Source organism: Gastrolobium bilobum, unplaced genomic scaffold (genome assembly GCF_033153095.1).
Source record: "Gastrolobium bilobum isolate Gb01-03AN ecotype WA unplaced genomic scaffold, APGP_CSIRO_Gbil_v1 utg60503, whole genome shotgun sequence".
Lineage (NCBI taxonomy): Eukaryota > Viridiplantae > Streptophyta > Magnoliopsida > Fabales > Fabaceae > Gastrolobium > Gastrolobium bilobum.
Window position 1 is genome coordinate 89583 of NW_026896511.1, and position 22767 is coordinate 112349.

Genomic DNA, 22767 nt, shown 5'->3' on the forward strand with positions numbered 1-22767 from the left:
AGGCAAATATTATTCGTCTTGAAGGTTCTTGAGGTGCAGGAGGCTCTGCTCCACTTGCTTGCTTCTGTAGAAGAATAAGCCTTTTGAAGCCTTTCTCTGCCACCAAACCCGTTTCGTCCATTTGGGTCTCTCTCTCTCTCTCTCTCTTTCGAGTTTGGTGTGTTAGTTATGGCTTCCTTGAGACCCACCCTCTCCCAACTTTCCCTTTCCCAATCCAATTTTCCCAGAAAATCCACGCGGAACAATCCCCCACACTACTATTTCCATAAAAGGATCGGAAAGTTGCAAACTTTCACCGTTTCCAAGTCTTCTACTTTGTTCATGGTTTGCTGTGGAGCTCAAGATACCCAGAACCAAAACAATGGCAAGTTTTTTTCTTTTCTTTTTTACTTGGTGTCATTTAATGAGAAGAATAATTGTTTCTACAGAATTGTAATAATTTTTGCTTTGCAATTGTTGCTTTAGTAAGAATTGTTGTTTATTTGAAATAATAATCCCTGTGTTGATAGGTATTTGTGATATTCACTCTGTTTTCTCTGCAGATTATAAAACTTTTAAATATCTTGAACTGATTAAAGAGAACAAGTGACTAAATTTACCTTTTTGGTAGCTTCATACCACTACTATTGTATTTTCAGGAGAAGAGCCTCCCGAGTCATTATTCATGAAGGAACTGAAGAGGAGGGGTATGACCCCAACATCTTTGCTCGAGGATTACAAGCAAAGCAACTATGGACTTGATGAAGAGGTTTATGTAAATGAAGAAGATAGAGGAGGTTTCTCAAACAGAAATGCTGTCTCAACTAATGTTGAGAGGAGTCTAGACAATCAGAGGGAGCGATCTATGGCACTGAACAGTGAAGGTCTTGAGGTTGGTTCATTTTTTTACATTTAAAGGTTTTGTTGCCAGTAGTTTGTTTACATTAGTGCATCATGTGTTCCATTGTTTGTACTGCTCCTAGGGTGTTTCAACGTGAATAAAAAATACTAATTCAATTTTTTTTGTTAGTAAGAAACAAGAGAGTGGAGGTGGGGAGGACAAAGAAAGATAGGAAGGATGAATAAATGAGAAAAAAAGAAAAGAAATTCAGTTATAAATGGCAACAAGGGTGGGGTTTCAACATCAATCCCAAAACATTCTATACTATTTTATCTTTTATGTGTCGTCAAGTGTGGAAATAATTGGTCTAATTTCATATTTTCATTAATGAGTGATATCAGTACCCTTTTTCGCTGACAATTTTTAGTGCTATGAATTTTTTGTTATAATTCAAATCAGCAAACTTGATCTGGCTGTTGTGAACTTCAAATAGTAACATGAACACTTGAGACTTCATATCTTGGTCTGATGTTTCAAACTTGAAAGTTCAGATGGTTTCTATAAGGAACTTGCTAGAATCTTAAATATTTTTCAAAATGAAGTTCGTGTCTCATTAGATTTCCTATTAATTATTCTACTTTCATTATTTGAGATATAAATAAGATTTCATAAGTTAAATTCTAACAAACAATATTTCTTGTCTCTTCATAAATAGCTTTGCTGAGAGATTGAGTTGGAGTCTTTTAAATAATTTCAAATTAAAGTATGCACCTTCTCTGCTCTAGTGCTCTGTAGTAAGTAATTCTTATTTCTTGACATGAGAAAGAATAATAAGCTATTGAAGTTTTTTTATGGCAATAATAACAGAGATGATGCGTTAAGAAATTTGCATGATGTTCAGAGTATGCATTTGCCTTTCTCTGTCAGACCAGCGTAGACATTGGTGCACTTTCTTTTGCGTTGAATATTAACGAATGATATGATAGCAATAGCAGCATTGCATAATTTATCAAGAGTCTTTTCGCTGATAGAATCTACATCACATCTGTCCTGTTCTGCACAATAAAATGCCTCTGAATCAGAACTGATAATGTATTATATTGAAGTGAACTTTGATGCTTAGATCTAATTGAACTCTTTTTTGGGTAAAATTACCGAAAATCACTTATTTATTTATCCATTTCAGGGTTTGGTACCTCGTGCTAAAGTTCTGTTGACAATTGGAGGAACATTCTTCTTGGGATTTGGACCATTGATCCTCATAACTGTTGCATTTTTTTCTGCTCTCTACTTTGTAAGCTCTTTTCCTATCAACTGATGTTATTTTTACATTTTTATTTTTATTTTTTTATTTGTCCCATCAGACTATACTGTTTGCATGTTAAGCAATGCATATAGTATCTTGGCCATCTTGTATGTACAATGATAACATGATTTTTCTTTCAAGTTTCAAGTATTAACTTGTTATTAAAAGGAATAACAATTTGATGGACAGAACATAACACTCAAATTGGCAAACTACGTCAATTTAGAACCTATAGGATATATTTTCAGCTTCCTTTAAAAATAAAAATAAAAATCTCTCTTGTAATAGTTGTAGTTCACAGGCAATGCTGTAACTTTCATATACATGGATTTTGTGTCTGTTGTCTGGTAAACTGATAAAACTCAATTTACTGAGTACAATTGTTTTTGTTGATTTAATTCTTGGGGAGCACCCACTTCATTTAATAATCCTGAAGCTCACGATCTTTGCTAGATCTTCCCGTCTATCGCATGGTTTTATATTTAATACTAGGCAACAAACTTTACATAGCATGAATTCTTAAAGCATATTAGAGATATATAAAATCATTAATGTAGCCTCACCCAATAACTTAAGTTTTTGAGTTGAATTAATTTTTTTTATGCTATCAAAGCCTAGTGTTATGAGTTCGATCCTTACCGCCCCCACTTTCTCTTGTGGTATTTCTTAGCATAGCCTAACTCAACAGTTGAAGTTTTTGAGTTGAATTGGTTCTTTACAATTTTCTCATTATGGCATGTTGGTCTTGCACTAACCTCTGCTTTTGTTCTTGAAGCCTCACTGTTTTTTAAATTGATTTCTGATTGTAGTGGATATATAATAAGAGTGGTTGATGCCTTTAATGTTTTTGAGAGCTAGATTTGATCCTTAAGTTCACTGTTGCAGTATTTTGGACCGTCTTTTGTCCACGACGCAAGCAAGATGTCTTTATCACCTCCACAATATGTGGACCCTTATGCACTCCTAGAAGATGAAAGGATGTCTCAGATAGCACCTCGGCTAAATTAAAGGCAACATTACATGTACTTAGCTCATAGAAATCTAGTTACATATATCAAATTTATGTTTCCTTAGCTTCTATTGATTTAGTTCCTTTGTAAAATATCGTCCCAGGGTGAACTTGTTATCTATTTTGCGTTCATCATTGACTTAATTCTTTTTACCTGCCTTTTCTATATATTGTGCTCATAATTTATATCTAAATGAAAGCCATTAGAAGCAGCATTACTTATAATTCTTTATCTTAATTACCAAGAGACAAGAGGTATTCATTGTAATCCTTGTTATATTAAACTACATAACATTGATGCTATTATATAGCAAACCAATTGAAGAATATAAAGAGACACACTCAATGTGGGACTATACAAAGAGATACACTCAATGTGGGACTTCTATACTACGTACAACAACACTCCCCCTCAAGCTGGAGCATATAGATCGTATGCACTAAGCTTGTTACATATCTGGTCTATCCTAGGTCCTCTCAAAGACTTAGTAAATACATCAGTTAATTGATCATTTGAGTTGACAAAACGAGTGACTATATCTCCTGAGAGAACCTTTTCCCTAAGGAAATGACAATCTATCTCAATGTGCTTAGTCCTTTCATGAAACACTGGATTTGAAGCAATATGCAAAGTAGCTTGATTATCACAAATGAGAGATGTTGGGCCAGTGTCTCCAAACTTGAGTTCCTTCAGTAGCTGTTTTAACCAGATGAGTTCACAGGTAGCTGTGGCCATGGAGCGATATTCTGCTTCAGCACTTGATCTAGCAACTACACTTTGCTTCTTACTTCTCCAGGAAATCAAGTTATCTCCAACGAATACACAATACCCAGAAGTGGATCTTCTATCAATAGGAGAACCTGCCCAATCAGAATCTGAGTATCCTACAACTCTGGTATGACCTTTGTTTTCATAGAGAAGACCTTTGCCAGGAGCAGTCTTGATGTACTTGAGGATACGGATTACTGCATTCCAGTGATCTTCACAGGGAGAATTCAAGAACTGACTTACTACACTGACTGCAAAGGAAATGTCTGGTCGAGTAACTGTGAGATAGTTCAGTTTCCCAACCAATCTTCTATATCTTTTTGGATCAGAAAATAGCTCCCCCTGATTTGGTAAAAGCTTGACATTTGGATCCATAGGAGTATCAACGGGCTTAGCATTTAACAATGTTGTTTCTTCAAGAATATCCATAGCATATTTTCTCTGTGATAGTACAATGCCATCTTTGGATTGGGCCACTTCTATCCTAAGAAATATCGGAGTCTTCCAAGGTCCTTTGTTTGAAAATGATGGCACAAATGTTGTTTTAACTGAGTTATGCCATAGTATCATTACCTGTAATGACGATATCATCAACATATACTACCAAATAAATAGAACCTGAATCAGAGTGTCTGTAAAAGACTGAGTGATCAGCCTCACTTCGAGTCATGCCAAACTGTTGTACAACAGTGCTAAACCTTCCAAACCAAGCCCGGAGAGACTGCTTTAGACTATACAAGGATCTTCGGAGACGACAAACTAGGTTAGACTCCCCCTGAGCAACAAACCCAGGAGGTTGCTCCATATAAACCTCTTCCCGCAGATCACCATGGAGGAAAGCATTCTTTATGTCCAGCTGATACATAGGTCAGTGATGAATGGCTGCCATAGTAATAAAGAGGCGAACAGAAGTCATTTTCGCAACGGGAGAAAATGTGTCACCATAGTCAAGGCCAAATATCTGAGTATAACCCTTAGCCACCAAGCGGGCCTTAAGACGGTCCACCTGACCATCCGGACCAACTTTAACCGTGTATATCCATCGACAGCCAACAACAGACTTCCCAGAGGGAAGGGGAACCAGATCCCAGGTACCACTACTCTGAAGTGCACTCATCTCATCAATCATGGCATGTCGCCAACCAGAATGTGATAACGCCTCATCTGTAGTCTTAGGAACAGATACAGAAGAAAGAGAAGAAAGGCAAGCAAAATGGGATGGTGAAAGACGATGATAACTCAAATTCATTAAATACCTGGGAGGGGGACGAGAATCACGAGTACCTTTCTGGAGTGCAATGGGCACATCAATGTCAGACGGAAGGATCGGAGCTGCCGGAGGAGATGATGACGGAAGTGAGTCCACAGGAGCCTCAGTAACAATAAGGGCAGACTCGGGGGGGCAGGGTCCTGGGGAACAGGGGGACGTTGCCGACGATGATAGACCTGGAGGGGGGAACATGGGTGGGAACAGGGACGGTGACATCTAAAGAAGGAGATGGTGAAGGTAGCTGAGTAGCAACAGAATCACTGGGATGGGAGGAGGAGTCAAAGAATGGAATAGACTCAAAGAATGTAACATCCGCCGAGACAAAGTAACGACGAAGACTAGGAGAATAACATCGATAACCCTTTTGTGAGCGAGGGTAACCCAGGAAAATACATTTATGTGACTTAGCAGATAACTTGTCAAGACTAGGACTGAGATTGTGGACAAAACAAGTAGAACCAAAGATGTGAGGAGTGAGTGGGTACAAAGGTTGATGGGGAAACAACACAGAATGTGGTAACTGATTATGAAGTACGGAGGAAGGAATCCGATTAATGAGATAACAAGTTGTGAGGACAACATTGCCCCAATACTGGAATGGGATATGACCATGTAACAAGAATGTCTGAGTAGTCTCAATTAGGTGACGGTTCTTGCGTTCAGCAACCCCATTCTGTTGAGGGGTGTGTGAACATGATGTCTGGTGAAGGATGCCGTGAGATGCAAAGAAGGTTTAAAACTGATGAGACAAATATTCACGAGCATTATCACTTCGAAAAATGCGAATCGAAACACCAAATTGAGTAAGGATTTCATTAAAGAACTTGTTAAAAATAGAAAACAATTAAGACCGATTTTTCATTAAAAATAACCAAGTACATCGAGAATAATCATCAATGAAAGTTACAAAATATTTGTACCCCATAGTGGAAACGGTACGACTAGGACCCCAAATATCTGAATGAACTAAAGCAAAAGGAGACGAAGACCGACGACTGACACGATCGGGAAACGAACTACGAGTGTGCTTCCCTAACTGACACGACTCACAAGACAAACTAGATAAATTTGAGAAACGTGGGACCATCTTCTGGAGCTTAGCAAGATTTGGATGACCCAGCTGAGTGTGGATAGTAAGCGGAGAATCCACAACAGAGCACACTGGAACAGAAGTTGAAAGTTGATAAAGGCCATTGGACTCAGATCCGACGCCAAGTGTCCTCCTCGAGCTCCGATCCTGCAAAATGACAGACTCTTTAGTGAAAGAAATAATACAGTCAAGGGATTGAGTCAAGCGACTAATGGAAATAAGGTTGAAGGAGAATGGGAACATAAAGCACATTCTCAATGGGAATAGAAGGAAAAAGGAGAACAGTGTCAATCCCTTGGGACTGAACCAGTGACCCATTAGCCATAGTGATACTGGGCAGGGGACCAGACGTACAGAGAGAGGTAAATAAAGACTTATTACCATAAATATGGTCAGATGCACCAGAATCGAGAATCCATGGACCAAGAGAGGGCGAGTGAGAAACACCAGCAAAAGAATTATCCGCGTGTGCACTAGAGGCAGTGGTACCAGGAGGTGGCTGTGATCCAGCAATCAAGGCAGAGTCCGAGGCAGGAACAGTAGTCTGAGAAAATGAGCGGAGCGAGGAGGGAGACCGTGAAGATCCCAGCAACGATCAATAGTATGGCCTGACTTTTTGCAATGAGTGCAGAGAAAGCGTCTTGTAGAGGGTTTGCGTCTACGTGCAAAACCCTTGGAGACAAGGGCAGATGGGTCAATTGAAGAGGGAGCAGATACTGCAGGCTCCATAAAAGTCTTAGGTGGAATGCGAAGCAACGTAGACCAAACAGAGTCCAGGGATGGAACAGTAGTAGGGCCCAAGATCTGATCTCGGTTGACAGAATATGGCAGGGGCAAACCATAAAGAGCCATGAGCATGAAGAACGTGCTGCGTTGCTCAAGTTCTTTAGCAGGATCTGTAGCAGGCAGCAACAGTTCATTGAAATCATGAAGGAGGCCCTGAACTTTTCCCAAATAAGCAGACATAGAGACATCAAGTTGTTGAGCAGCAATAGTAGTGATCAAATTTTGACAAACCCCATAGAGTCGCTGAGTGTCATTGGTATAAAGTGACTTGGCCTGACGCCAAACAGACTCACAAGTGACGTGAGCACGAAAAATCTGCTTCAAGGACGAGTGGATGGTAGACTTGATAATGCTACATAACTGAGCATCAACCTTTTTCCAATTAGGGCGTACATCTACCGAGATGGACTCAGCCTTAGTAATGAGATGGTCAGTGTAGTCATGTCCATCAAACCAAAGTCAGAGATCAGAAGCCCAAGAATCATAATTGGAGCCATCCAACTTGTCGACGTGCAGCGGAACATTAATATAATTAGAAACAATAGGCGGGTCAGCCTTTTGAGAACCCTTGGATGCATCGTGGGGTGACAAATCAGCCATTGATCACCTGAAACAAAAGCAAACAGCAACCAAAAGCAAAGAAACACGCGTGAATAGGAACCAGCAAGAGAAAGAAACACTGTCGGAAGCCGAAACGAAGTCAGAACAACAAAGTGAGGACAGATCCAGGTGCGCAAGGAGAAGACGAGTTGAACCGTGGTGGTCGGAGGTCCAGCCGGAGCTGCACGCGCCGCTGCAATGAAGCGGACGGCAGAAGCTTCCTCCCGCGCATGTGGGCGCGTGGCCTAGGTGTTGGAGATGGGTGTTGGACAGACAGGACCGCCTTGTTGTGGCGGTCAGATCGATGGGAGTTTTGCCGGAAAATTCGCCGGAAACGGTGGTCAACGGTGGTTCTGGACAGCGGCAGTACTCAGACAAGGTCGGAAACAAAATAGGGAAGCCGGAAACTGACAGATGTGACGGTTTCCGGAAAAAAAAAAAAAATATTACTCAACGGACAATGGTCCACCGAAAAATCGCGGATTATGATTCCTCTTGTTAAGCTCTAGATACCATGTTAATTACCAAGAGACAAGAGGTATTCATTGTAATCCTTGTTATATTAAACTACACAACATTGGTGCTATTATATAGCAAACCAATTGAAGAATACAAAGAGACACATTCAATGTGGGACTATACAAAGAGACACACTCAATGTGGGACTTCTATATTATGTACAACAACACTTTATATTTTCAATTCTTTATATTTTCCAGTGATAAGTTAAATCGTGCTGGATGAAGTCCGTAGGCTAGACAAACGATGAAGGGTTTAAACTATGGGAAATATTAGTCTCATGTGATAAGAGACAATAAGTCTCTCCTACACACTCAAAAAGACGTAGGACCCACTTCAAATTCTTTTTCTCTTTTTTCTATGCAATGGGACCCACCTAAGTTTGTGAGTGTAACATGAGATATCTTATCTTATATTGCATAAGAAAATATAATCCCTTAAACTATCTTTACGTGGTTGAACGATTATGGTTTGGCACTCTTCAGAGTTAATTTTTTACTCTCTTACTGAATAAGGATTAAAAAGTTAATAAAACGTAAAAGGGGAAAAACATCATTTTAAAACTTTTGGACAAAAGAATTGTCACGTAAAAGTCAAACATGTCACTTGTACATGCGACTAGTCCTCTCAATGTTATTGACAGGACTCGTGTCACTTCAGTGTCATGTAGGCAGTTTTGTTACCGTAAAATATCGAAAGGTCATAATTTTTTATTCGGGTATCCAAATCAGATGATTTTTTTTTTTTGGATTTCATATAACTTTTCGAGATTTACGCAATGACACCTCATTTGACATATCTATCTCCTACACACATAGTTTAAATTTGTAACAATTGTATCATAATCACAAGATCGTTTAAATCCAGATGATGGCACATGTGGCAGTTCATTGTTTATCACAATTACAGGATCATTTAAATCCAGAAGATCTTGAATTCTTTCCGAACCAACACCATGAGTTGTCGCATGTGCTATCTTTTGGATTTAAGGGCCTGCTTGGTGTGATGTATAAGGCCTGATAATATAAGCTTATACTATACGTGATGACATTTTTAGTTGTTTGGTGTGACCATCGTATAGTATAAGCTTATACAGTAGGATTCCTTTATACATCAAAATGATTATAACTTAATCAGGCCTAGGAGGGTAGGATTAGGTCTGATAAATGGGTGATGTATTAACCAATGCAATTCTCAAGAATTAATATATTATTTTAATATTAGTATATTAAAATAAAAAGTAATTTTGCAATATATAATTTTTTAAAATATTAGAGATTTTTATTTTTAATATATTTTTTGGACACACTGATCAACATATTTCTATAAAAAATAATATCATCTGATATATTTGAAATAATTATGTAAATTTCATTATTAAAAGGTATTTTTGACAAAAATATTTATTTTTAACCTATCTAGTATTACATAGTGTATTACCAAACATTGGATGATATTATCTTATACAATATCATGTCAAATGCTGGATAGTATTGATAGTATTAAAATTTAATCAGATCTTATAGTATCAAGCCTTATCCTATACTATGTACCAAACATGCCCTAAACACTCTTGTGATTGTGGTACAATTGTTACAAATTCAAACTATATTTGTGAGAGATAAAATATGTCAAATGAGGTGTCATCGCGTAGATCCCGAAAAGTTATGTGAAATCAAAAAAAAAATCATTTGATTTGGATACCTGAGTCAAAAGTTATGGCCTTCCGAAATTTTGCGGTAACGAAATTGCCTACGTGGCACTGATGTGGCACGAGTCTCTTCAATATAAGGACATGTTTCTCTTCAATATAAGCGACATGTTTGATTGCGTTAATTTAGAAATACTTATGCAATTAGTTTTAACTCGACAAATTTTTGCCCAAAATTTTTAAAATAATGCTTTAGCCTACGTAAAAGACACTTTAACTTTTTATTTATATTTTGTAGTTATTAATATTGTTTAGGCATTTATATTTATTTAAGCTTTAATTTAAATTTATACATGTTATTTTTGGAGTATTTTCTCCTTAATTAATGGGATTGGCTACACATTCCAATGCCATCTTAGAATAAAATATGGTTCAAGTCTCCACGTATTATAAATCCCCCCTTTTTTTTGTTGCAATAAATCCCCTTAATTAAATAAAGAATAATTTAGAATGTGGAAAAATGTTCCATAGACTATCTATAAATAGCGGAGAAGTCATGGGTTTAAAAATAGAGAGTAAATTGTTATCAAAAAAAAAAAAAATAGAGAGTAAATCACTAGCGCAAGTAAGAAAGAAATTCTCTTTTTTTTTTTTTTGAGTTACCCAACCCTAATTATCTCTTTGAGACGAGTTGGCTCCCTTCGGTATCCCCACGAGCTTCGACTCTTTGAGCCGGCTATGGGACTAATCCGGAGTGCGGGGGAACAGTGATGGCTAAAAATTCTCTTCCTAAAGAGAAAGGAATTTATTATTATTCATCCTACTAACATATAAGGTACTGAGAGTGAGGATGTTACAAAATGTTATTAAAAAAAAAATTATTTTCAATATAAATTTTAAAAACGGATTTTAAGAGTAAAAAAGTAATAAAACTTGTTTGAATGTAATGGGATTTAACGTTATAAAAAAATTACAATTATTAATTAAAAAAAGTCATTAATAAAATTTCATAATTATAATATTGACACTGTAAAATAATTTAAAATTAAAAAGAAATTAAATTTATTTATAAAAGCGTCATTAATAAATTTTCATATTTATAAAATTTCTATCTCCAAAATAAAAAATAAAAAATAAATAACTTTTGAGAACATCATTAAGTTGTTCTGCATTTTTAGTTTTTAAAACTAAAAAATTATTATTATTTTGAAGTCATTCTTCAAAACAATCATTTCCAAACGGATACTTTTATTTCTTTTAACTGTATTTCACTTTGCTTTCACTTATTAATAAGTTCCCAGCATATACTTATTATTAACATTATTATGTGTATATTTATACATGTTATAATTATTATTGATCTTATTGATGTATATATTAATTAATTAATATTAAATAATTATTAATATTATCTACGTTTTATGTTCATTTAATTTTAAATTTATATTTCTATATATTAAAATTATTATTAATCTAATTTATGTATATAATTTTTAAATTATAATTTTGTAACTAATTAGAACTATTTTTATCTGAACTGACCATGTGATATTCCTCTATAGAAATAATTTGGTACACCTTTAACTCATGGATCTTCACTAGAACCAGGTGGGGGTGTATCTACAAGACACTCAGACGTTCAAGTCAAATTTGGTTCAAGTAGGTTTATTCATGTAGAAGACGATAAGTACTTTTGGATTAACACATATGTATTTATAGTGAAGAGATGACCAGCTTGGAAGATGCCTTTCTTCATGGTGAAGGCAACCATCTGTCTTCATTGGTTCTTATGAGTAGCTTTGAGATAAGCTTTGCAAAGGTGTCTTGGCGGTGAAGTTTACTGATGAACTTGCTGAGATATAGCAGTAACTGTAGCATCTTTTGTTGACTGAAGTCCTTGCTTAATGGTGAAGGCTTTGAATGTAGGCCTCATATATAGGTTTCAAAGAAAAGCGAGATATGAACCTCGTCTAAAATATGCTAAAAGTGCCTAAAGCTCTTAAGCTTAGGTTTGAAGTAAACCTGGTATGCAGGCACCTGAACCCTCATATCAGGCATGAAGTAAATCTGGTATACAGGCTACCTGAACCCTCATACTAGTGCTTAACGGTAAAACCTTAAGTTTGAAGAAAATCTGGTACACAGGTTACCTGAACCCTGGTACCAGTAGTTGAGGGTAAAACCTTGAAGGTTAAAGCCTTAAGTTTGAAAGGGAAATCTGGTATATAGCCTTATACCAATGCCTAAGGCGTGAATCTTAGGTCAATACCGCAAATATCAAACGAAGTAGCATCAAATTTGCGACATCAAACTTGCATCAGCGACATCACATGAAGACTTCCATACATGTCTCTAAGCGACATCAAGATTAATGAAAGGTACACAATGAATATCATACATGAATTATGTGATTACCATACATAAATGCAATGATGCAGGCTTGAAATGAATTGAGCTAAATGATATGTGAAACAAGTATTGAAGTTACTTGTATAAACTAAAAGTGAAAGATTCTACTTAGGCAACAGAGCTCATGAATCCAAGAATGATGAAAAGCGAGACATGAAAAGAAAATTGATTTCGCAAGAATCTCCCCTGAAATGAATATTGGCCTCCCAAGGCTTGAACCATAGGTTAGTACCGCAATATCAAATAAAGCGACATCAAGTATGCGACATCAAATTCAGAACAACGAGATCACAAATGACTTTCAGCCATCTCACCCAAAGCAACATTAAAACTCAAACAAGTGGCATCACATTCAAAATCTTCAAGACATCTCGCAAAGCGGCATCGAAACCAAAAGAGTACAATATAGAAAGGTACACAAATATATGTATTATGAAATGTATATGTAAGGTGCAGGTTACAAGTTTTATCATGGAAACTCCCAAGCAACAACAGAATACAAAACCAGACTGCAAAATAAAAGAACAGTGAAATGACTCTTTCGGGTTGATAAACAGACAAATTATCCCGCAAACTTCTACATCTCGCTACTTATGCTCTTAGCATAAGCAACAAGCTGAGGGGCTTCTGATTAAAATATTAATACGAGGCCTACATTCAAAGCCTTCACCATTAAGCAAGGACTTCAGTCAACAAAGACTGCTACAGTTGCTGGTACATCTCAGCAAACTTCACCGCCAAGACACCTCTGCTAAGCTTATTACAAAGCCTACCACAAGAACCAATGAAGAGAGATGGTGGCCTTCACAATAAAGAAAGGCATCTCCCAAGCATGTCATCGCTCCACTATAAATACATGTGTTAATCCAAAAGATATACATCTTCCTCTACATGAATAAATCTGCTTGAACAGGATCTAACTTGAGCGTCAGAGTGTCTTGCAGGTACATCTCCCACTTTCCAGTGAAGACCCATTGGTTAAAGTTGCACCAAACTATTTGAGTAGAGAAAGATCACATGGTCATCCTAAATAAAAATGGTTATGACCAGTGCCGAACTGTTAATGTCAGTTTACATTTATTTAATTTCTAATTTATATTTCTAATGCGTTGATGTAATCTTAAATTTATCATCTCAATTGATATATAATGAATTATTTGAGAGGGTTCAAAAGAAGGTATGAACTTTCAGGCTATATATAGGGATGTGATATTATTTTTTCTTTTTTTTTCATACCTACTTTATTTATTTATCTCCAACACCGTTAGATCAAAATCTCAATTAATCTTTATCATTCCTCTCTCATCTTGAAATTCTAATCTAACAATATTTGAAAGAAGTACGTAGAGTAGGCAAGACAAAAAATAAACACAATATCTTATTTCCTATATATATAGGGAATATAATTTCTCATGTTGCGTGAGACAATTTGTCTCATGCAACATAAGCACATAAAATTGTGTGAGATTCGTGTTTTTTTTCTCTCTCTTCTCTTCACATGATCTCATATGAGCACCACACACTTTTATGTGTGTGTAAAAAATAAAATTATCTCCTATATCATGAGAAACATTAATCCATATATATATATGTGTGTGTGTGTGGGTGGGTGGGTTAATCGGATGTCAAGTCTAAGGATTTGTCAACTCGAGAAATTATAACCATACAAAAATCAGTCAATGATGATAAAGATAAAAAGAAAAATATGATATTCATTTTCGATCAATTAAATAAAGAAGGTCAAATAACATGACAAATAATTAATCCTATATATATATATGTGTGGGGGAATAGTTTCTTCTATTGCCGGAGAAATTGTCCCATTCCTGCACAAACAAATTGGTGGATCCCTTCAGTTTTTTTTTCAAGTGTTGAGTCCCACGACATGATGTGTCTACAGTAGATCAATATCGTAGTGGAAGAGGCTTTTTGACCCTTATAACCTTTTATTAATAATTAATTACCAAATTGACCTTCATTATAAACTATTTCAAAAATTTAACCCCCTCAAAAAACATAACACTAATCTGCCCATGTTTGACCGTTGACCACCAAGTCTACCCGGGTACATCCCTCCCTACTCGGGTATATTTTGAAATTTTTTGCCTACCCGGGTAAGGAGGGGTGTACCCGGGTATTGTTCTTGGCACCTGAAAAATTGTTTGAATTATTTACCCGGGTACAGAGGAGTGTACCCGGGTAAATTCCCTGGGGCTGATTTGATTTACACGCTGACCACAACATAGGTGCCAAGAACAATAATTCAAGCAATTTGAAAAGTTGGGGACAGAGGTGGGAAGCAGATTAGAAAAGTTCAAAGTTGGGGACAAGGTTGGTGTTGGAGGGTTGGTTGATTCCTGCAAATCATGTCAAAACTGTTCTGACAATCTTGAAAATTACTGCCCACAATATACAGCCGCATTTGGTGCCAAATATATTGATGGTACCACCACATATGGAGGCTTCTCTGACTCTATGGTTGCAGACGAGCACTTTGTGGTTCGCATTCCTAATGGCTTACCTCTTGATGCTGCTTCTCCTCTCCTTTGTGTTGGGATCTCAGTGTATAGCCCTCTTAGATATTTTGGACTCGACAAGCCTGGTCTTCATGTGGGTGTGGTTGGTCTCGGTGGACTAGGCCATATGGCTGTTAAGTTTGCCAAAGCTTTTGGGGCTAATGTCACAGTAATCAGTACATCACCCAACAAAAAGGAGGAAGCAATAGAACATCTGGGAGTTGACTCGTTTCTGATAAGCCGTGACCAAGATCAGATGCAACCCCATGGAAATTTACCCGGGTACCGGGTACACCTCTCCGTACCCGGGTAAATAATTCAAGCAATTTCTTAGGTGCCAAGAACAATACCCGGGTACACCTCTCCTTACCCAGGTAGGCAAAAAATTTCAAAATATACCCGAGTAGGGAGGGGTGTACCCGGATAGACTTGGTGGTCAACGGTCAAACAGGGACAGATTGGTGTTATGTTTTTTGAGAGGGTTAAATTTTTGAAATAATTTATAATGAAGGTCAATTTGGTAATTAATTATTAATAAAGGATTATAAGGATCAAAAAGCCTAGTGGAAGATCAAGCCATTTATGGCTGCAACTATACACGTTACGATTATAAAAGGAGTGAGGTTTTTAGGATACTCCTTGTCCCCTGTTCTACTTATTCCTCTGATGACAAGCATTTTCTCTCTGTTTTTCTTACTTCACTAGTAATGACCAGTGAGAGTGCAAGCAGGAGACTCTACAGAGGTGGAATCAGGGAGCTAGGGTGGGTTGCGTCCCCCTAAAATTTGAAGAAGAAAAATTAAAGGCACATGTGATGTGAGAACCAGGTGGAGCAAGAAGCACGAGAGGAAAACAAGGAACGACTTATGCTCTAGTAGAGAGAACATGGGGACTTTCTATTCTACTAGCAAAGAACCCATTTTCTTTTCTCAACATTCAAATTTGCTTGGATCGAATGCTGTTGGGTATGGCTCATACTTCACATGATGATGTTGGCCCTAATTGTCGGGGTCAGCAGAAAGGCAACTGGGGTAATGTTTAGGCCTCTGTTTCTATTGTAATTTTCTTAGCAGTTTGGGCTTGGGCCCATGAATAGCTGCTGTTAGGGTTTCTTGTAATCCTATTTATATTTGCCTTGTAAACCGAGAGACTTGTAACGAGTGGCGGTGAGGTAAATATAGTACAGACAAGCTGGACGTAGCCTATATTGGGTGAACCAGGGTAAATCATCGTGTCAATCTCTCTACTCTTATCTCTTTTTCTGTTTTCTCGATTCTGTGTGATTGTCGATTTCCAACAAATGTGGGCCACACGAAAAACACTGGGTGGAAAAAGAAATGATATTGCAGACCCAAATTTGTTAGAACTTCTAGTTTACAATTACGATGGGTAGTAGAAGTCTTACTTGCACCATTTTTTTTTTTATCCTATATTATATATCTTAATAATACTACTAGTCGACATGGGTATATTAAAAGTCTTATCTGCACCATTATTTTTTTCTCTCCTATTGCATTTATATAATAAATATAATAGGATACTAGTACGAGAAATTTGAATAATTTGTATTAGGTCATGTGTTCAAGTATTCAAAAAAAATATCAAGTCATATAATTAATTTATAAAAATTTAAGACTGCAAATGATTTACATAAAATTTTAAAAATCGGTACCCATTGTATCATGGGTTATAAATAACTACTGATTCAATATTAGTTCACTTACATAATTTATTAATTGGATCGATCTAATTTGTAATCTTGATCCTGATTAAACCGTTGGAGTGGACGGTGTATTATTTTCATATGCATGCAAGAAATTATGGTTGGTGTTTGCTTTCAGTTATAGTGCCAAACATATTGGATTTCTTTTAGGGGGTGTTTGGTTCAAGTTTTTGGTGAGGATTACCGGTAATCCTTCTTTGGTAAATGTAATTACCACGTTTGGTAGAAGGAATAACTTACGATTCCCGGATATCCAAGGATTACCGGTAATTTGATTTATAAAGAAAAGTCACTATTCAGATTACCAAAAATAATATGGTAATTCGGAATACCAATCAGAATACCAAGTAAAAGGAAAGCACAACAATAAATTTTGAGACAAAAATACCCCAATACACATAAAAATCTAGACCCAATCTATCAATTACAAAAGTAAAAATAGTTTTGGGGTTATTTTTGTAAAATAACCTCATATTCCAAGTCATATTTCGTTCTAAACCAAATATGGAATCAGTAATTTTTACCCAATATTCCCGGTAATATTTTGGCGAACCAAACACATCTTTCGTAAGATTCCAAGTAAACTCAATTTCTACTGAATTCCCTTTAATCATAATTCCCGGTCACCAAAAAATTTCTCTTGTACCAAACACACTTAAGCTTTACGATTGGAATCCTGCAAAATTTCCTCAAAGGCTACGACACTAAATATAAGATGGAATTTTCAAGTTATGCAAAGTGCTTAAACTCAACAAGTTTAATGTGAATTTCTAGTTTATTTGTTTTTTATGCTTTTGAAGTTTTGGTTTTTGCATTATTTTGATATAAGATTTTTCGCTCCCTACGAGAAATAATCCTAGATCCAATGACAACTCGTTTACCTAAGTTGTATTAACATCACGGTCTTTTGAGAGATGTTATATTCTCTTTTTTATATAAACACATAATTTAATATAAAAGTGTAAAGAATCTTGGGATACACCACTCCAAAAGCTAGCTCAAAGGGTGAAAGTGTCCAAGGCCTTATAAACTCCACATTTGGACTATATATCTCAACACGCCCCCTTACACAAGAGCTCATTGGACTTTAAGAGTGGACAATGCAACAGGCCCAGCCTACCTGTGCTAAAAAACTCCAAAAGAGAAAGTGGTGGGCGGCGAGGCTCTGATACCATGTAAAGAACCTTGGGATACACCACCCCAAAAGCTAGCTCAAAGGGTGGGAGTGCCCAAGGCCTTATAAACTCCACATTTGAACTATATATCTCAACAAAAAGTAAATATTTTTTTTGGTCCTCAGCAAATTTCACGATGCTCGCTTTAGTTCCTAGCAAATAAAAAGGTTCATCGTGGTCCCTAAAAAATTCAAAATGGACCCATTTTAGTCCTTTTGAGGGACTAATATGGATTTTTTTTGAATTTGTGAGGGACTACGATTTCAACTACATGGATCCATTTTGAATTTCTTAGGGACCACGATGGACCTTTTTATTTGCTAAAGACTAAAGCGAACATCGTAAAATTTACTGAGGACTAAAAAAAGTATTTACTCTTAATATAAACTACTCAAGCCCCTCACCACTATAGCAAACTTAGTTGCTTGAAATGTTATATTCTCTAAAATAATAAAAGTAGGAGCCTTAAAAGGGATTAAATGAAAAAGTAAAAATATTTAATATTGGATTTGTAATTGAATGTAGTATTAGAAATTAGAATATTTCATTCATGTTACCAAAAAAAGAAAAGAATATTTCGTTCAAAATATAGAACTTTTCCTAATGTATTTAATACCTAATAACGTAAAAAATTATTGACACAAAATTAATTAAAAAAATATTGATTGTATACTATATAACATTTCATTTTATGTACTTAACAGTCTCTGTTTTTATAACCCCGTTCTTTTCTGATAGTTTTCAGATAAGGTTGGTGCGTTTTCATTTCTTTAAAATTTTGCTATATCTATGTATATTTAATGGGAAAAGTATATATTATTTTAAAGGATACAAAGTTGTGTTATCTCAAGGGAGAGAAAGAGATAAATCATGGAGGAGAGTGGAGCGAAAAAATTGTAAAAATGTGACTCTCGCCTCTTTGTGAGAGTGAAAGGATATAAGTTGTGTGATTTAAGATGACACACCTTTTTTCCCATATTTAATACCTTGGTTCATAAAACGTATGTAATATTTCTTACTCAGTAAATTGTTAATTAGAAGGGTTGACGATTTAACTTTAAAGATTTAAAAATATTTTTGTTATTTTATAATTTAAATATATGAATAAATTTTGCACTCTGCCTCTCTGGTTCTTTTTGTCTCTTTTTGCTCATGAATCCTTAGATGGCGGCCACCTTTGATGAGCAACTTTGTGAAACACAATAGGGACCATGAAAATTAAAATTAGTGAACAATAGCAGAAACAACTTTGTGAAGATACCAAGATCGACAAAAAACAATAGGGACCATAAAATTTAAAAAAAAAAAAAAACAATAAATAAGTTGAAATGGAATAAATAAAGAAAGAAAGATAATAGTGGTTCCAATCCAAAGACCATAAAAAATGTTCTGCAAACATTTATGGCAGCTTTGCCACATATGTAACTGCTAATATTTCCTACCAAATTGAGTTGGGGTTTTCTTAAAATCCTCGATCTGCTTCCATTTTCAGTGTTAGACTTTAACAAGGTCAAAGAGTTGGTGGGGGATAAAAACCAATGTGCTAAATCCAATATCAATTGGCTAAGAAAAAGAGAGATTGCCATGGCATTGCAGAGAAACTTCTCCATAGATGCACAAGGAAATGAGGGGTATAGCTCTAAATATGATGATGACGGTCACATAAAAAGGACAGGTATATATATATATATATATATATTTCTCCAAACTTCACATCCAGTCAATGAGTACTTGTTTCTCATATTCTGTGTTTTAACTTTTCTAATCCAATGAACACGAAGGAACATGGGTAACTGCAAGTGCACACATAGTGACGGCAGTGATTGGCTCTGGGGTGCTATCATTGGCATGGAGCATTGCTCAGTTGGGATGGATTGCAGGGCCTATTATTTTGATCATCTTCTCCCTCGTCACTCTCTTTACTTCTTTTCTGCTCAGTGATTGTTATAGGTACCCTGACACTGTTCATGGAACCAGAAACCCCAGCTATATGCAGATGGTGAAAAATATTCTAGGTACTTACAATAATACCAAATACTGAGGTTTTCCAGACATATATTTGTTTTGTTTTTATTAAATCCATGTCGTTTAACTGGTGAGAGTGAGAAAATGTACTTCAAAGGTTTTTTTAGATTGAACTTAGATTAAATTTGGTTGATTAGAGTTTTGTAACTTCATTGTCTATTATATAAATGGGTAATAGAGAAAACTATTCTCTCTTGCAGACACAATAATAAGTGGGTCCCAATTTGATTTTTTTTATCTATTGCTCTTATGTGAACCCCATTGATTTATTGAGTTTACGGAAGAGAATAATTTTATTACGTGAAAGGAGAAAACTATTCCCCTATATAAATATGAGGTAGGATATTTCTACTACTTATTTTTTCTACTACCACTCCACTACCATTTTAATTACCATTGGATTCAAAAGTTATTTTTTTTTTTTCTCTCTTCATTCAACTTTTCCTTTAATCAAATGGTGATTAAAGTGGTAGTGGAGTAGTAGTAGAAAAAATAGGTAGTTAGAATATCCTAGCTCTATAAATATATGACAATATATAACAACTATAATCATATGATAAATAGTTTACTCCATAATTCAAATTGCTAAAAAGAAAATTCTCTTAGTACAACAGAAAAAATGACAATATTAAAGTGAATGTGAGTTCAAATCAAGTTCATATTTTTTGTGTTTTTCTCTAGAAAACGTGCCACTACATTATGAAAGTTAAACATCGCTAACAAATGAAATTACACTGAGGGTTCGATGGTAGAAATAAATAGATGTCATTTTCTTTGGAAGTTGATTGTTGCATTGCAATCTTTCTGTCTCTTTCTCTCCAGGGGGAACTCAATACCGGTTTTGTGGATTGGCTCAGTACGGAAATCTTGTAGGAATAACCGTTGGATACACTATCACTGCATCCATTAGCATGGTGTAAGAACCCATTATAATATCTTTTTGCATATTATGTTGTTGAAATCCAAGCACTTGTGTTTCTTAGAGATTACTCCTTGTTTCTTAACCAGGGCCATCAAAAGATCCAATTGCTTTCATAAGCATGGCCACCAAGTGAGGTGTCATACATCAAATTACCCATTTATGATCATCTTTGCGATCATAGAGATTCTATTCAGCCAAATCCCAGATTTCCATGAACTTTCAGGGCTCTCTCTTATTGCTGCCGCCATGTCTTTTGGTTATGCTTCCATAGGCGTTGGTCTCTCCATAGCCAAAATAGCAGGTGACACATTGCATATGTTAAACATTAATAATATATATTTTAGCTTCAAATGTGTCTGCAAGAATGCAAGAAAAAAAAAAAAAAAAAAAAACTTAAAATATCATATGATTAACTTATAAATAACATTAAACTAATATAGATCGGAATGATTTGTATTGTTTTGGAGCATAAAAGGGGGAAACCATGTCAAGACAAGCCTCACAGGGCTTACCGTTGGAGTGGATGTGACAAGCAAGGAGAAGCTATGGAATACCTTCCAAGCAATTGGAAACATTGCTTTTGCATATGCCTTCAGTGTAGTAATTGTTGAGATACAGGCAAGTCATCTTAGGGCAAAATTGATGCTTAATTCATTTCATACACTTGTAGTATTGTGAACATTTCATAAAATTTCCCAAGCTTCTCATGACATGGAGATAAAAAAAATATCAAACTTGATTTAATTTTTTTTGTTCCAACAACAGGACACATTAAAATCAACCCCACCAGAAAATCAAGCCATGAAGAAAGCAACCATCACTGGAGTCACAATCACCACTCTGTTTTACATGTTATGTGGCGTTCTAGGCTATGCAGCATTTGGGAACAAGGCACCAGGAAACTTCTTAACAGGATTTGGTTTTTATGAACCATATTGGCTTGTTGACATTGGTAATATTTTCGTTGTTATTCATCTGGTGGGCGCCTACCAGGTAACATAATTTTTTTTTTATAAACAAAAGTTGCATTTGGTTTTTATGTACATATTGTGTGGAGGATTTTCACCATTTACATTTTCTATCTACAGGTATTTGCACAACCAATTTATCTACTAGTGGAAAATTGGTGTAGGAAGCGTTGGCCAGAAAGCAACTTCATGGCAAAAGAATATCATATCAACATTCCATCGGTTGGTACTTATAGAATGAATATGTTCCGGGTCATATGGAGGACACTATATGTGATATTCACCACTGTGATTGCTATGATATTGCCCTTCTTCAACAGCATTGTGGGTTTGCTTGGAGCTTGTTCGTTCTGGCCCTTGACTGTGCACTTTCCAATAGAGATGTATCTGGCACGAGCTAAAGTACCAAAGTATTCTCTTAACTGGATAGGGATGAAGTTGATAAGTGTGTTTTGCTTGATTGTGACTCTTGTTGCTGCAGCTGGATCAATCGAAGGAATTATCTCAGACCTTAAAACCTATAAGCCCTTCAAGTCTACTAATTAGCGTCCTTTATTATGGAAAATCTTGGTCCTTTTGTTGAATAAACTATATGTTTAGTTGGCTCTTGGGATGATTAGATTGTTTCCAGTAGTTTTTTTACTTCATTATTAATGATCCGTTTGGATGAACTTTTTTAGAAAATATCTTAATCTTTGTACTTAATAAATATATGGATTTATGCAAAACTTTCCGCATGAAATGAAATATGATACTCTCTAAGTCTCTTTGTTCAAATAATGTATGTGTATTTACATAAATTCCTTTGTAATAACTTGTACATGATTTCTTATGCATTATTTATTTAATTTTAATGCATTGTTTGTTAATAAAAAAAATTCCCCTCCGTTTTAATACAAAAGAATCATACTAAAATTATAATAATTTGAAATAAATCAAAATTTCCATAAACTTATTTCTAAGGCCACATTAAACATTTTTAGTTATCACATAAATTATAGTTCTTTTTAAAATTTACTTTGGTCATCATGTAAATTGTTTTTTTGTTTAAACCTTTCATAAACATGAGTTTACCTATGATATTTCCTATCGAAATAAATTGACGAAAAAAAATTTTCTTGACCGTACATATTAAGGAAACGATTTTCTTAATACAAGAATCCTAATTTCTTGTCCATGTAGCTTGAATTACTTGATATGAGAATTTTC

At 35.6% G+C, this 22767-nt stretch overlaps 3 protein-coding genes across 3 annotated transcripts; all 3 read left to right on the forward strand.

Moving 5' to 3' along the window:
• On the forward strand, positions 1–3324 carry LOC133300155 (uncharacterized). Its single transcript, XM_061499655.1, has 4 exons — positions 1–364; positions 639–871; positions 2007–2114; positions 3012–3324. Exons 1-4 carry the CDS (start codon positions 169–171, stop codon positions 3132–3134), a joined length of 660 nt encoding a protein of 219 aa, XP_061355639.1. The 5' UTR covers positions 1–168; the 3' UTR covers positions 3135–3324.
• Positions 3325–7954: 4630 nt separating this feature from the next.
• On the forward strand, positions 7955–15058 carry LOC133300149 (probable mannitol dehydrogenase). The gene is made up of 2 exons (XM_061499648.1): positions 7955–8072; positions 14520–15058. Exons 1-2 carry the CDS (start codon positions 7955–7957, stop codon positions 15056–15058), a joined length of 657 nt encoding a protein of 218 aa, XP_061355632.1.
• A 4169-nt stretch (positions 15059–19227) lies between these two features.
• On the forward strand, positions 19228–22106 carry LOC133300150 (amino acid permease 6-like). The gene is made up of 7 exons (XM_061499649.1): positions 19228–19318; positions 19425–19658; positions 20491–20584; positions 20677–20891; positions 21066–21208; positions 21356–21583; positions 21679–22106. The coding sequence occupies exons 1-7, from the start codon at positions 19228–19230 to the stop codon at positions 22102–22104; spliced, it is 1431 nt and encodes a 476-aa protein (XP_061355633.1). The 3' UTR covers positions 22105–22106.
• The last annotated feature ends 661 nt before the right edge of the window (positions 22107–22767 follow it).

Bases quoted from the DNA above. Each gene is read 5' to 3' on its own strand.
- LOC133300155 (XM_061499655.1), top strand. From the start codon at position 169: ATGGCTTCCTTGAGACCCACCCTCTCCCAACTTTCCCTTTCCCAATCC. The intron at 365-638 runs GCAAGTTTTTTT...TTGTATTTTCAG, and splicing joins TACCCAGAACCAAAACAATG to GAGAAGAGCCTCCCGAGTCA. The intron at 872-2,006 runs GTTGGTTCATTT...TATCCATTTCAG, and splicing joins TGAACAGTGAAGGTCTTGAG to GGTTTGGTACCTCGTGCTAA.
- LOC133300149 (XM_061499648.1), top strand. From the start codon at position 7,955: ATGGGAGTTTTGCCGGAAAATTCGCCGGAAACGGTGGTCAACGGTGGT. The intron at 8,073-14,519 runs GTTTCCGGAAAA...AGTTGGGGACAG, and splicing joins GGAAACTGACAGATGTGACG to AGGTGGGAAGCAGATTAGAA.
- LOC133300150 (XM_061499649.1), top strand. From the start codon at position 19,228: ATGGCATTGCAGAGAAACTTCTCCATAGATGCACAAGGAAATGAGGGG. The intron at 20,585-20,676 runs GTAAGAACCCAT...TTTCTTAACCAG, and splicing joins ACTGCATCCATTAGCATGGT to GGCCATCAAAAGATCCAATT. The intron at 20,892-21,065 runs GTGACACATTGC...GGAGCATAAAAG, and splicing joins CTCCATAGCCAAAATAGCAG to GGGGAAACCATGTCAAGACA.